The sequence below is a fragment of the Triticum dicoccoides genome, chromosome 7A (assembly GCF_002162155.2).
Source record: "Triticum dicoccoides isolate Atlit2015 ecotype Zavitan chromosome 7A, WEW_v2.0, whole genome shotgun sequence".
In the NCBI taxonomy this organism is placed as follows: domain Eukaryota; kingdom Viridiplantae; phylum Streptophyta; class Magnoliopsida; order Poales; family Poaceae; genus Triticum; species Triticum dicoccoides.
In genome coordinates, this window is record NC_041392.1 from 209,319,668 (window position 1) to 209,334,208 (window position 14,541).

The 14,541-nt window shown below is 44.1% G+C and overlaps 1 protein-coding gene across 1 annotated transcript; it reads left to right on the plus strand.

Annotated features, from left to right (window-relative positions):
• Positions 1-12,501: 12,501 nt before the first annotated feature.
• LOC119330739 (protein MOTHER of FT and TFL1 homolog 1-like) lies at positions 12,502-14,268 on the plus strand. Its single transcript, XM_037603862.1, has 4 exons — positions 12,502-12,813; positions 12,941-13,002; positions 13,157-13,197; positions 13,776-14,268. The coding sequence occupies exons 1-4, from the start codon at positions 12,619-12,621 to the stop codon at positions 14,018-14,020; spliced, it is 543 nt and encodes a 180-aa protein (XP_037459759.1). The 5' UTR covers positions 12,502-12,618; the 3' UTR covers positions 14,021-14,268.
• The last annotated feature ends 273 nt before the right edge of the window (positions 14,269-14,541 follow it).

Here is a 14,541-nt window from a genome sequence, read left to right on the forward strand (position 1 = left end):
CACCCTCCCCCGGCCCGCTCCACCACGGCCGCTGACACCCCGCACCCTCCCCCGCTTTTTGATAATATTTTCAAATAACAAATTTGATGATATTTTCAAATAACAAATTTGATGATATTTTCAATTAAAAATAAAAACAAATTTGATGATATTAAAAAAACAAATTTGATGATATATTTTGTTCTAGTCCTCATGAAAATAACAAATTTGATAAAAAACAAATTATTAGATGCAACAAGAAATAATGAAAAAAAGAAGTTACTAATGGCGCACCAGAGGAGGGTGCGCCGTTGCTATCAGAAAAAAAGTTACTAATGGCGCACTAGAGAATGGTGCGCCATTGCTATGAGTGTTTTTGTGGCGCACCCCTCGATGGTGTGCCATTGCTATGAGTGTTTTTATGGCGCACCCCTCGATGGTGCGCCATTACTAACATTCTCCCCTCTATAGTTGGATACCCGGCCCTTCGCTCGATATCTCCTTCCCTCTCCCTCGCCAGATCCCCTTCCATCCCTCGCCACACCCGCTCCGGCTCCCCCGCGCCGCCGCCCCCGCTCCCCCGCGCCGCCGCCCCCGCTCCCCCGCGCCGCTGCCCCCGCGCCTCCCGACCCGCGAAGCACGTGGCCGCCGCCTCCCCACGACCAATCGAGGCGCCCAGGAGGACCGCCGTCGTCTTCCTCTTCGACTACGAGGACCCGGACAAGCTCGGACGCCCTCGAGCCACCCTTTCGACGCCGCCGCCGACCCCGACCCCTCCGGCAACTGGCCACACCCCCCTAGGTACCTCTCCTCCTTCCTCCCTCTCCACCCTTCCTCCCCATTCCCTCCCTCCCTAGTTCTTCTTGCTATAAGGATCAGAACATATGGAGCATTACTATTGCTATATGGAGCATTACTATTGCTATATGGAGCATTACTATTGCTATATGGAGCATTACTATTGTTCTTCTCTGAACCATTACCATTCCCTCCCTCCCTAGTTCTTCCTCCCCATTAATTTGCAGGATCAGAACAAGTTTGTAACATGATGCTCTACAATGTTGATTAGGTGCATTACTATTGCTATATGGAGCAGCAATTTACTATTGCTATATGCTCTAGTTTGTATCAATGTGATTGTAGTTTTTCTTGTCATCAAGTTTAGTTGATGTTTATTTAAATATAGCTTATATGATCAGCCACTCTATGTATGATTGTGGCTTGAAGGTTCTGGAAGAACGTTTTTCCTTCAAATTCTATCTGGTGGCATTGTCCTAGACTCCCTAGTTGTGTTGTTAATTGTGCTTCTATTAAAAGAATTGGGAGTTACTCACTATACTAGAACTCTGTAGGTTGAATTTTGGTTAACTAATACTGACATTATGAGAATGTAAGCACCTATTATTGCTACTGATATCATTGGCTCATTGCTGCCTTTGTGCAATGCAGAACTGTTAAGAGTGATTTGGAGGATTCAAGATTCTGTGAAGCTCTTTTGACATTTAAAACTCAGAACTGAAGGTACTTAATAAACTCAAAAGCATTGATGATAACTCTTGTTGCCTAGAAACAGAGGTAGTTTACATATCGCATTGCTGGTGTTTGTTTATGTTTAGAGTTTAAGCATGTGTAGTGTAGTGTAGTGTAGTGAGCTTGTTCTAGTGTAGTGAGGTCTGAACCATTGCACGATGTAGTGTAGTGTAGTGAGCTCTGAACCATGTTTAGTGTTGAGTACTTTAAGTTTACTGAACCTATTCATTTTTGTGGACTTAGTGAACATGATAAGACAAGCCAGATGCTCTATTTTTAATTAACAGTAATCCATGATCAGCAACAGTTTCTTTCACTAATTTTCAGTTAACAACAATCCATGATTTTTTTCAGCTAAAACTATTCATGATTTTTTGTTGGGTGACCTATTAGATCTGGAATGGAAGCTCACATAAGTTGAGCTGATTTTTGTCCATATGAAAGCAGAGGACCATATGGTATGTGGCCTTTTCATCCATATGAAAGTAGAGGCACGTTGTGGTGCTAGTTTGCTGGGTTTTGTCTCCGACCATCATGTCGTGATGATTTTGCAGGTACCCTGAGAGGCCCTTGAGTTTGCCGGAATGTCGATTAACTTCCGTTTCGGAAAATTCGGGTACTCCATATGTCTTATTTTCAGCAAAGGTCATGCTGAAATTTTCTGTGAATTTTAGCATGACTTTGCTAAAAATCGGACATATGGGGTACTTGCTACTAATGCATGGGCCGGGGTATCTTAGTACTTAATTAAGTAAGATCAACTACCCCGCCATTCTTGCTGCATTAAACCATAGGTGGCAATAGAGCCAAGTGATTAGGCCCAACTTAGAATTCTCGTTAGCATCGATAAACCCTAGATGATAAACCCAACATAGGTGGCAATAGAGCCAAGTGATTAGTGCCAACTGATTAGGCCCAACCTAGGGTGCCTCGGCATCGATAAACCCTAAATGATGAAAACTTAACTTGGCTTCTATAGGGTGCCTCGGTGTCGATGAGAACCTAAATGATGTATGCTTAGGCTTTTAGGGTGCCTCGGCGTCGACGAAACCTAAATGATGAAAGCTTAGGCTTTTAGGGTGCCTCGACGTCGACAAACCCTAAATGATAAAACCTTGGCTTTTAGGGTGCCTCGGTGTCGATAAGAACCTAAATGATGAAAGCTTAGGCTTTTAGGGTGCCTCGGCGTTGACAAACCCTAAATGATAAAAGCTTAGCTTTTAGGATGCCTCGGTGTCGAAAAACCCTAAATGATGTAGTTTTGAATTATGAACGTAGGATATGTCGTCATCATCATCGGACGACGAAAGTCTCCCGGCGGAGTGTGACTGGTGCCACGACGGTCGAGGTCTGTGCGACATGCCTCACCTGGATGATGATAGGCGCTTTAGCATTAAGCTCGAGGAGACCTTCGAAGTTGAAACGGTACACAACGACGACAAGTGTTATTTTCAAAATTAAGCATGACTTCAACTATTTCAACGTGTAATTTTCATCTTTTACAATTCGAGTATAGCTTATCCCATGCCATGCAAGACGCTATGTCTTGGAGAGGATGGATTTTGAAGACCATGAAAATTTTGAAACAAAGAAAATTCACCTAAGGACTCAGCATGATGTGTACTTTGAAGTAAATCTATTTCTGAGAGCGTAACCCATTTTGGTTGCAAAAATTGGGAAGCATTTTGCAAGATGTATGGTTTTGATGAGGGTATGCTTATCACCATGGATCTTGGTAATCCTGACATCAACCAAGACAATATGGACATTTGGGTCCTTGTTGATACGCCTCTAGTTCTACCGCTATGTGAGTTTCTCAAACATAGTTATTAGCTAATTTATATTGTTTATTTCAAAATAGTTGACAGCTTATTTCCATTGACAGCTTATTTTTATTGTTCAAAGAATGTGCGGGAGATGGTAGACAAAACCCACTACACCGATGGCTCCGAATTAACAACTTACAAGGAGAAAAATCATTTGGTCGGATTTTGTACTGACATTGAGAATTACAATATCTACAATCAAACTCCTCAACATTATGGTAAATACGTGCCACTAGTGCATGTGTTCAACTACGGTAACTACCATGGAGATACCCTGGTAAGATTTTTACTATTACGACATCCGTGCATCTTTTGCATACTTCTAAAACTAGTACATCATTGCTAACTATGAAGTTATTACTATGTTTTTCAACAGATAATCCCAGAGAATTGTGTGCCTCATATGATGTATCTGAAAGGTAGTGTTAATGTTTTGAACATACAGCCAGGTCGTCCTACGAATCTCAACTGTCCATACGAGATTTCTAAAAGAAGTAGAGACATGAAAATCAAAGGATGGAAAAAATGTATGGACAGTCGTAAGGAGCTTCTTGGAAGCAAAAGGAAGCGAAGCGCAAGAATTAGAGACAGGATGTTCTCCATTCTCCATAATGGAGAGTCAGGGTCTATATTGTTTTATGCTATTTTAGCTTAAATAGGGTATTTAGGTCCTGCCTAATACTGATGATCATGTGCTAAGAACAATTAAGTAGGGTTGGTTCGAAGACTATCAAGATGATGATCGTATGACTTGTTATGAATAACGAGTAGAAGTTGTATGATGATGATTAGTAGGACTTGTTAGGATTAGTATTACTTCCAACAAACTCGATACTCGCGGTCTCGAGACTTGTAATGTTTTATCTTTGTTCGGTCTTTTGAATTTGGAGACTAATATGATGAATTGTATTCGGAGACTAATCTTCTATTGTATTCGATGAATCTGTTGTTGTTGTTTGCTACTGTCTATATTCTCTCAAATAATATATTTTGTAACATATGCAAAAATCAGAAAAATAAAAAAAATAAAACCTAATATTCATACTAATGGAGGATCACTACAGAGTGCGCCATTAGTATGCCAAGTATACTAATGGCGCATCCATCCGTAGTGCGCCATTAGTGTGCCAAAGCACATGGTTAAATATGGCCCCTGGGAGGCACACTAATGGTGCATGGTGTTATATACTAATGGCGCACTGGATGGTGCGCCATTAGTATACCAGATACTAATGACGCACCAGTGGTGCACCATTAGTAAAAATTACTAGTGGCGTGCTACTAATGGCGCACCGGTGATGCGCCATTAGTAGGCAAAACCGGTGCGCCATTAGTAGGCCTTTTCCTAGTAGTGTCACAACAAGCATGATGGTTTTCGGTAGGGAACGTCCCACCTCTAGGGAAGAAACGATATCCATTGCCTCTTATTTGTTTCAATTTTATTTCTCATGTCAACATGGAACAACAGGAGTGTTGTGTGAATTTTTGTGATTTTTCGGGGTTCGTTTGGACATTTTTATACATTAACTGAGTTTTCAATGCATTTATGTGCATAATTAAAATTTGAACTACATGTGCATGCTCCAGTGCATATAAATTAGTTGAAAAATCAAATCTGTGTCCTTGGGTGCATGCTTAGGTCCCATGCAAGAAATGGGAATGAATTTCAAACACCATGGCACCGTTGATTGTCGGAAAAACATTGAGATGCCTGGTTTTTAATTTCTAGTAAATCCAAAACTCGTCTAAAATTCATGAAACTTGGCATGCTATCATGGAGCGGCATCAACATGCCGTGGTACAAATTTTGTCCCATTTGGGGCAGGTTTGGGTATATGCTTCTCACAAACCGGAGCTTCTCACAACAAGCATGATGGTTTTCTATATGGAACATCCCACCTTTGAGGATGAAATGATATCCATTGCCTCTTATTGCTTTCAAGTTTTTTCTCGTGTCAACATAGAACAATAGGAGTGTTGTGTGGATTTTTGTGATTTTTCGGGGTTTGTTTGGACATTTTTATGCATTAACTAAGTTTTCAATGCATTTATGTGCATAATTCAAATTTGAACTACATGCGCATGCTCCAGTGCATATAAATTGGTTGAAAAATCAAATCTGTGTCCTTGGGTGCATGCTTAGGTCCCATGCAAGAAATGGAAATGAATTTCAAACACCAGGGCACCGTTGATTGTCGGAAAAACATTGAGATGCCTGGTTTTTAAATTCTAGTAAATCCAAAACTCGTCTAAAATTCATGAAACTTGGCATGCTATCATGGAGCGGCATCAACATGCTGTGGTACAAATTTTGTCCCATTTGGGGCAGGTTTGGGTATATGCGTCTCACAAACCGGAGCTTCTCACAACAAGCATGATGGTTTTCTATAGGGAACACCCCACCTTTGAGGATGAAACAATATCCATTGCATCTTATTGCTTTCAAGTTTTTTCTCGTGTCAACATAGAACAACAGGAGTGGTGTGTGGATTTTTGTGATTTTTCGGGGTTTGTTTGGACATTTTTATGCATTAACTGAGTTTTCAATGCATTTATGTGCATAATTCAAATTTGAACTACATGCGCATGCTCCAGTGCATATAAATTGGTTGAAAAATCAAAGTTGTGTCCTTGGGTGCATGCTTAGGTCCCATGCAAGAAATGGGAATGAATTCAAACACTAGGGCACCGTTGATTGCCGGCAAAACATTGAGATGCCTAGTTTTTAAATTCTAGTAAATCCAAAACTCGTCGGAAATTCATGAAACTTGGCAAGCTATCATGGAAGGGCACCCGACATGTTGTGGTATTTTTTGTGTCCATTTTGAGAGAAGGCGCACTCGAATAATGGCAGCCAACAAAGGCATTTTGAAAAAAATAGCTGCCAGTTTAATATCTCAAACGTTTGTATAATTCAAACCGTGTGCGTTCGGTTAACCATTCACGTGATGCCATGTGTCTTGGTTTTAATGGCTATAGGATGTGCCGTGTGGACAGCGCTTGACTGAACAGGAAGCGTGCGAGCGCAGTCTGGTGCGCAGGCTCACCGGGAAGCGTACAAGGTGTTCAACGCAAGATCTGTGCATCTCTTCAACGCAAACAGTTCAGATTATGATATGCAAATTAAAGCCAGACTTCGGCGCTAAGCCAAGAGACACTGTGATTTGTCAAAATATGCAGCTAAAAATCAATATCACCATCTATTGTTTGTAACTAAAATTCAGTAATTAAGCATAGATTTCATTCATACTAGAGATTAAGCATAGATTTCATTTGTACTAGAGATTAAGCAGTCGTTCTCACCGGGAAGAGAGACAGCATTGGACCACCGCCCTCCTCGCTCCCACTAGTCTATATTAACGGTGACGCCGAGCGGCCGCACCCCCCATCCTCGCCAAACACACAATTCCTCTCTCCGCCCGCATCCTCGACGTCGCTCTGAGTCCTCAAAGCCGTCAGTGTATGAAGATGCCGCCGAAGCGCCCCATCGGAGGGAGTGGCGACGCCGGGGCTGCTGAAGCACTGGAGCACGGTGTGAATATGGAGACAGAGGTTCCCGTCCCCACCGACGAGGTGGAGAACGAGGCTGCCAACAAGCGGAGGCGGGTCGAGAAAGAACCGCAAGCAACTCCAGCAGGCCTAGACTTCATCAACAACCTCCCCGATGATATGTTGATAGTCATCATATCCCTCCTCCTAATAAGAAATCGGGCGAGGACAGCCGCCGTTTCCCGGCAGTGGCGCACCCTATGGCTCCGCACACCCGTCGACCTCCTCCACGCCCACAAGCTCTGGCTATCGCCAAAGCTTGGATGCGTTCTCCCAGATCCTCGGCAGTCACCATGGCCCAATCAAAGGCCTCATAGCGGGCAAGTTCCATTCCAATGGCAAGGAGCGAGCCAAGCTTGATGAGTGGTTCCAATCCCACGCCATAGATCAGCTCGAGAAGCTAAGTTATAATGATGTGCATATGAGCTTGCTGCCAACGTCCATGCTCCGCTTCGCGCCCACGCTGCGCCTCGCCAAGTTCATGTACTGACATCCCCCCTTACTGATGCGCCCGCTCTTTTTCTACCACGACTGAAGCACCTCGTGCTCGCCGCCATCTGCATCCCAAAGGATGTCACGGAGCTCCTGCTCCGCGGCTGTACTACACTCGAGTTCCTTCGTCTTCAGGCGATGAATTGGTCGAGTACCTTGCACATCACCTCCAGGACTCTCCGCACTATTTATGTGTGTTGCTGGTGCTGCAACGAGAGATCACAAAAGGTGGACCACAATATGGTCATCCAGGACACACCTTCACTTGAGAGATTACGTGTAGTTGATCAACATGGTCCAACAAGAATCAATGTCATTTCTGCGCCGAAATTGAAAGTGGTGGGCTATTCGTCTGTCGAATACTACAACTTTTAGGTACAACAGTCGCCTTATATACCTCTCCTTCTTGATATCAACATTATAACTAGTTTTGAAGATGTATGTTCATCTGTCATCCAGCGAAGCTTCACCCAGACTCTGGGCACAGTGAAGTTCTTGGCACTAGAATCTGTCGTCCCCAACCTGGACCAAGATTTCAGTTGCCTGAGATGCTTTCCATGCCTGAAGAAGCTGTATATCGAGGTGATGTTCCTTTCCTGTTAAATGTTAACCATAAGGGAGTTCAATTTTTTGCACCTTTTCCCAAGCTTACAATGACTATGTACTACGATTTCTGAAGGAATTTTGGAGGATTTTAGGACATACACCCCCACCCCATATTGGTTGCTTCATTCATATGGTTACAATCATCCATAAGAATTTCTCCTTTGGATTCATCTGTACTAGTTTTCTTAGCGAATTATTCATCCAATCCAACCTCTTTTGAACAACGCTACATGTTTCTAGATTGTAATCAAATTAATGCCCATGTTAATCATGACAGATCGAAGATGGCACGTTGGTGCATTTTACAAATCCCGCAAACCAAATGGGCGTGTAGCACTATTCAAAATTGCATGTAGACACTAACACGTTCACTTCTTTTGTAGTGCATATTAGGCCCGGTGGAAGATGTTGATAACGAGAATCACATCGAATGCCTGGATCTGCATCTCTCAAATATTACTTTGAACTCCTACCGAGGGACCCCACCAGAGATTACACTCGCCATGTTGTTTCTTGCCAGAGCAAAGGTGTTGACGGTACTGAGCTTGAACACGCATTTAATTAGGAAACATCAATGGTATGATTATCAGAGGCGGCTGGTACTGTGGAATGGAAGTGCCTCCAAAAATGCCAAACTTCGTATTGGAAGAGCATATGGCAAAGCAATTGGAAGTTATTGTGTCAAACCCATACATGACTTGTCAGCGGCTGACCCTTTTCAGAAATGACGCATCTTGCAATGTTTGAATTTGGGCGTTGTAATCTTTGAACTTGAGCCTTGCAATATTTATGATATTTGTTATATTGAACCATTTTTGTTCTCTTGTCTCAACGCAAATTGTTCATCCGGGTGAACCACATGTTGTACATCGCACACACCTTGATCTGACTGGCCGTTTCTTTTGTGTTGCCTAATCACAAACAGTTCATCCGAGTGAACTATATGCTGTACATCACACACGCCTTCATCAAGCTGCCTGTTTCTTTTGTTCTGCCTCATCACAAACGGTTCATCCGAGTGAACTGTATGCTGTACATCGCACACACCTGGATCTGGCTTACCGTTTCTTTTGTGTTGCCTAATCACAAATAGTTCATCCAAGTGAACGGTATGCTGTACATCGCAGACGCCTTCATCAGGCTGCCCATTTCTTTTGTTACGCCTCATCGCAAACGGTTCATTGGACTGCACCGTATGCCCTGGATCGCACACGTAACTAAAATCTGAACTGTGTTTGATGTATCCTCCATTGCAAATGTTTTGCACCTTTTTTGACGGGGTTTTTACATCCCTGTTTGTGATTAATGCATTGCACACAATTTCGTGAAAGGGTCTCTAATCGTAGTGTCGCGTTAGCTGCATCCTGCAGTAGTGACTGTACATGTCCACCTAGAGATAAGAGAGGGCTTCTGTTTTCTATGCAGGATCAGGAACAAAGAAGATAGGACCTTTTTCACAGGACGTACTTGGAAAGAATTTTCCAAAGTGTACCATTTGGAAGTAGGTATGGAAATGTCCCTCGAACTAGGTGGAAAACCTAAACGTCACCTCCGGGTATGTTCGAGCACTGATACAATAACTCACTAGTGTAAGTATTCTGGCAAATCAAACAACATTTCATCCGGCTGTTGTATTTAACAAATCTTATTTACAAATATTTTCATAACTTATTACAGAGTGGATATCGTAACAAAATATTTTATAGACAACATGGAGGTTACTGAAGGGAGCATAGTAAGCTTGGAAGAGATGTGGTTTCTCATTGGCTTTGTTGATCAAATTTGGATGCTCGCAGATGGTTACAATGTTGGACCAAGATATCATTCATATGTGCCCCTGCTACACACTTTGAACAAGGCCAACATTCACGAAAAACTCATGGTTAGAATTGTATCTACTCTCATTATCTTCAGATAGTCCAGGTACTTATGTAGATTGCTTGAAGTGTTTAACATGTATTATGCCACTAGATACTTCCACAACATGTTGTGCCTAGGGAGATGGGTGCAAATGGAGAGTTGACCATTGTTCTCCATCCTAGAGTGAACATTAGTTTGACTTCATACTCGGCTTCAAGACAAGGAGGGGGAAGCATCGTTCTTAATGAGTGGAGAAAAGTAGTCGACGTGTACGACATGGATATGGGAGACATGATGATCTTCGTGCTACACCATGGACGTGCAAGGACCTTTCTCTTCCTCGGTTTCATTGCTGCTGAACCAGCTGAGAAGTAGTTCTGACTCTCTATCGTGTTGCCACGATGATCATCCATCTCTGTATGTCATGTTTTATGCTACTGTTGGTACTGATGTGATGATGACGAACATGTATGCTCTATTAAGTAGTATTAAGAAATTATGACCTTTTGTAGTACCGAGAGCACACACTAAAAAATAATCAATGGATTTCGATATGAGCATCTCAACCCTAAACCCTAAAAATTTGATTCTAATATGTTATAAACTCTGCCATGGTCGAATTTATAAGGTACTATGTTCTGAACACCAGCAAGTCATTTTGTTATCCATTTTTAACCCGTCTAACATTTTCTGTGACACCAAACATTTTCTGTGACACTACAAATCGTCCTGGAAAAGCATCGCTGAATTTCAGGCCAGAATGTCACCCAAGTTGTCGAGAGCGCTGCCACAGATAATGATATTAGGTAGCATTTCCTATTTCGGCACCAGGGTTTTGTCACTAGATAGACCAAATTCTGTAGTGACATGATCAACATTACCGCTACAAATATTTTTGATAAACCATAATCATGTAAGGCAGCTCATATGACTATTGTATTGAACATCTAAACACATCAAGATGAAGAGATTACAAGGCTAGTCCCATGAACCCGTAGTTCAGGGGGTGGACTACTCACAACTCATCTTGGAGCATGAGGATCAAGGTTTCGTGATGATGAAGATGGCTTCCCCCTTCGATAGAGTTCTGGGTGAGGGCTGAAAACAAAGATTGCCTTCGAAACGCGATGTGTCGATGACGAAAAACTACTCGATAATTAGGGTACGTAAATGGGTTACATAAGCACCATCGGACACCGGAGCCCCCGGGGAGTACCTCCACACCGTAGACACCCGTTGTAGACACCATGGGCCCAGGGAAATCTCAACCAGGCTTCTAGGCACCTAAGAGCCCTCCCCCCTTCCGGTGCTGGTCTTTGGCTCCTGGGTCTCTTCTGATGTTTAACTTCCTGAATTGTTTTTGTTCCATTTCTCTTGGACTTTTTCTGTGGATTTTCCTGAAATTGCATAAACAACAAAATACATGAACTAGCATTGTGCACTATATTTATATGTTAGTCAAATAAAAATTGATAAAAAGAATTCCCAAAGTGTGTAATTGATAACAATATAGTATGAATCATTCAATTGTAGAAGCATTTGAGACGTATCTATGTGTGTGTGTGTGCACGCGTCCGCGAACGCGCGTGCGGTCGTGTGTGAGAGAGAGAGAGAGAGAGGGGGGGAGAGAGAGAGATCATTTGGGTTGTTAAGAATACTTTGATTGAAGATCTTTTGAGTGTGGCTTTGCTTTGCTTGTTACTCCCTCAGTCCCATAATATGAAATGTGATTACATCCAATATATGAGTATATTGTATGTAATAACATCTTATATTATGGGTCAGAGGGAGTATTTCTGAAGGCTGTTTGCCTCCTAGATGGTTAGAAGTCACCTAAGAACCTTCACACACTATACTATGAATGAATCAAGAGTTTGTAAAGCCTTGCGACCCGCTTTCTCAAAAATCTACTCATAATGAGGCTTGAAATTTGAAGGTTGTGTAACTTTCAGTTTGCTTGTTTCAGTTTCTATCTTTTATTCCATTTTTATTTGATAAGTACAGTTTAGCAGCTGTTCTAGAAAAAATCATTCACATTGGTAAATTGTAACGCCGGAATCAGAAAGAAATAAAGGAGTAGAGTGGCTTGAGAGAAAAGTCCTTGCACTCACAAAACTAGGGGTCATATACGACGCACGCGGTATTCCACGCCCATATAATCAAAGCTACGGTTAACCAACACGCAAATAGACCCAAATCATCTACGACACGCCAATTTTCACTTTAGTCACCAACATCTGTATCTGTTAGTTGTACACCACAACGCCAAGCAACTATTTATGCTCACAAAACTAGGTGTCATATACGACGCACACGGTATTTCTCACCCACATACGAATAATCAATACGCAAAATAGACTAAAACCATGTACGACACGTCAATTTTAATTTTAGTCACCAACCTATGGACCCATCGGTTCTAACTTTGATCACTGACATTGACCACGTCAGTAAGCCGGGCCCACATGTCAGTGACCAAAGTCAGAACTGGCATATGTCAGAGGGGCCTTCACACACTAACATCACACACAACCTCTAACTTGGGAGAAATGACAACTAACCATCACGCATGCTTATCATCGCAACACCACCAAAATGTCCATGTCATGTTTCCACCACCTCCCTCCACCTATAAATACTCTCTCACCCCCTCACACCTTCTCCTCCATACAAACACTGCTCATACAACACAGACAAGCAGGTGCTCTCGGGAGATCCAGCTAGCTAGCTGGCTAGTTTTGCTGTTGCTGCTCGACCTCATCGCCGTCCTCCGGCTATGGCAGCCCATGTGGATCCCCTTGTGGTTGGGAGGGTGATCGGTGACGTGGTGGACATGTTCGTGCCCACCATGCCGGTGACCGTGCGCTTCGGGACGAAGGACCTGACGAACGGCTGCGAGATCAAGCCGTCCATTGCCGACGCGGCGCCCTCGATCCAGATAGCCGGCCGGGCCGGCGATCTCTTCACCCTGGTCAGTATTTTCATATGCGTGTTGCATGTGTGTGTGCATGCCATGGTGCTTTATGCGTGGTTAGTATTTGCATATGCGCTCTGATTCAGTTGAAGCTACTGTAAACTGGGCGTGCTCTAATTTACAGGTTATGACTGATCCGGACGCACCGAGCCCCAGCGAGCCAACCATGAAGGAGTGGCTTCACTGGTAACTAACTAATTTATTTATTTGCTTCTTTTACTTGTACCATTTTTGGTAATTGTGCTGCCTGAGCATCTACATTTACAATCTTGTACTAATGCGTGTATGAGCTAGCTGATTAATTCTGACGTTTTTCCTGGTCAATGTTCTGTCGGAACAGGCTGGTGGTTAACATACCTGGTGGATCAGATCCTTCTCAAGGTAAAATATTACTACATGCGGTATATACTGTATGTTTTAGAGTGCCCGGTACTTCCTTTTTTTTGCTGATGCCCATTGTCCAGTATTTTCTGATCCCACAACAAGCTTTAACTAAAGAGGAAAATCCACCCAAAACGATCAGCTTCGCAGCGGTACGTGCCAGCCGGCGCACGATACCTGTCCTGCCGCGGCGCGGAACACGTGTCCACGCTGCAGGCCCCATGCGGTGGACACGTAGCGGGCGTGCCGTCCCGTCTCCCTCTGTGCCGCCCACGGCGCGTGTCGACCTGAGCGGCGCAGCCCCGTCACCCTCGCCACAACGGACACACGACAGATCATGCATGGCATCGGTCGCTTTTGCTAGAGCAAACCGCCGGCAGATCGGTCGGTTTTACTCTGCCTTTTGCTTGCTAAACTGCAAAAAAGAAGAAGAAAAATGGCCTAAAGGAACGCCATGCTTACGTTATGTGTAGCTACACTCCTGCACGTACTACGTGGTGAAGATATCTATTTGTTTGCTAATGGCGAGCTATAGATGCTAATTACGTTTTAATTATGATGATGATCCATGCGTGCAGGGGAGGAGGTGGTGCCCTACATGGGTCCGAAGCCGCCGTTGGGCATCCACCGCTACGTGCTGGTGCTGTTCCAGCAGAAGGCGCGTGTGCTGGCGCCGGCTCCCGGCGGCGACACAGCAGCGTCGGCCATGCGCGCGCGGTTCAGCACCCGTGCCTTCGCAGAGCGCCATGACCTGGGGCTCCCCGTCGCCGCCATGTACTTCAACGCGCAGAAGGAGCCGGCCAACCGCCGCCGCCGCTACTAGCTCGTCGCCGCCGGCCGATCAAACCCGCTGCTGCCTGCTGGTGCTGCCTGCTGGTCCGTCTGTCTGTGCGTGCATGTGCGCGGGCCCAATAAATTAACCATATCGATCTTGTCGTTCTCATGAACAATCTGGGCTTGTATTGTGTGGTACTCTTTGTTTGTTTTTTCTTGCGGGGGCGTGTGGTACTCTTTGGACCATATACATATTTACCGCTTTCTCTCTTCGTTGTATTCATTGGTTATGTGTGAGATCCATGGCAGCGGGCGCGTAGTGTGAAGTACCTGTGGCTGCATGCATATTTTTTTTTTCGGGTAACAGTTTTTTTTGGCAGGTGTAAGTGTGTGCATTAGTGATGACATTTTGTGATAGATGATGACGAGGCCAGTACCCGCAGCGAAGTCGTCGAGGATGGAGCGCAGCCGGGCCGCCGCGGACGGACACGCGCGCATGATGATGAGCGTGTCGTCCGCGTACTGCAGCACAAGCGGAGGCTCCCCCTCCAGCAGCGGATGACGAAGCAG

What these genes read in the sequence shown, in the direction of transcription:
- LOC119330739 (XM_037603862.1), top strand. Translation starts at nt 12,619, where the DNA reads ATGGCAGCCCATGTGGATCCCCTTGTGGTTGGGAGGGTGATCGGTGAC. An exon ending in ATGAAGGAGTGGCTTCACTG is followed by an intron (nt 13,003 to 13,156) that starts GTAACTAACTAA and finishes CTGTCGGAACAG; the next exon opens with GCTGGTGGTTAACATACCTG. An exon ending in TGGATCAGATCCTTCTCAAG is followed by an intron (nt 13,198 to 13,775) that starts GTAAAATATTAC and finishes CCATGCGTGCAG; the next exon opens with GGGAGGAGGTGGTGCCCTAC.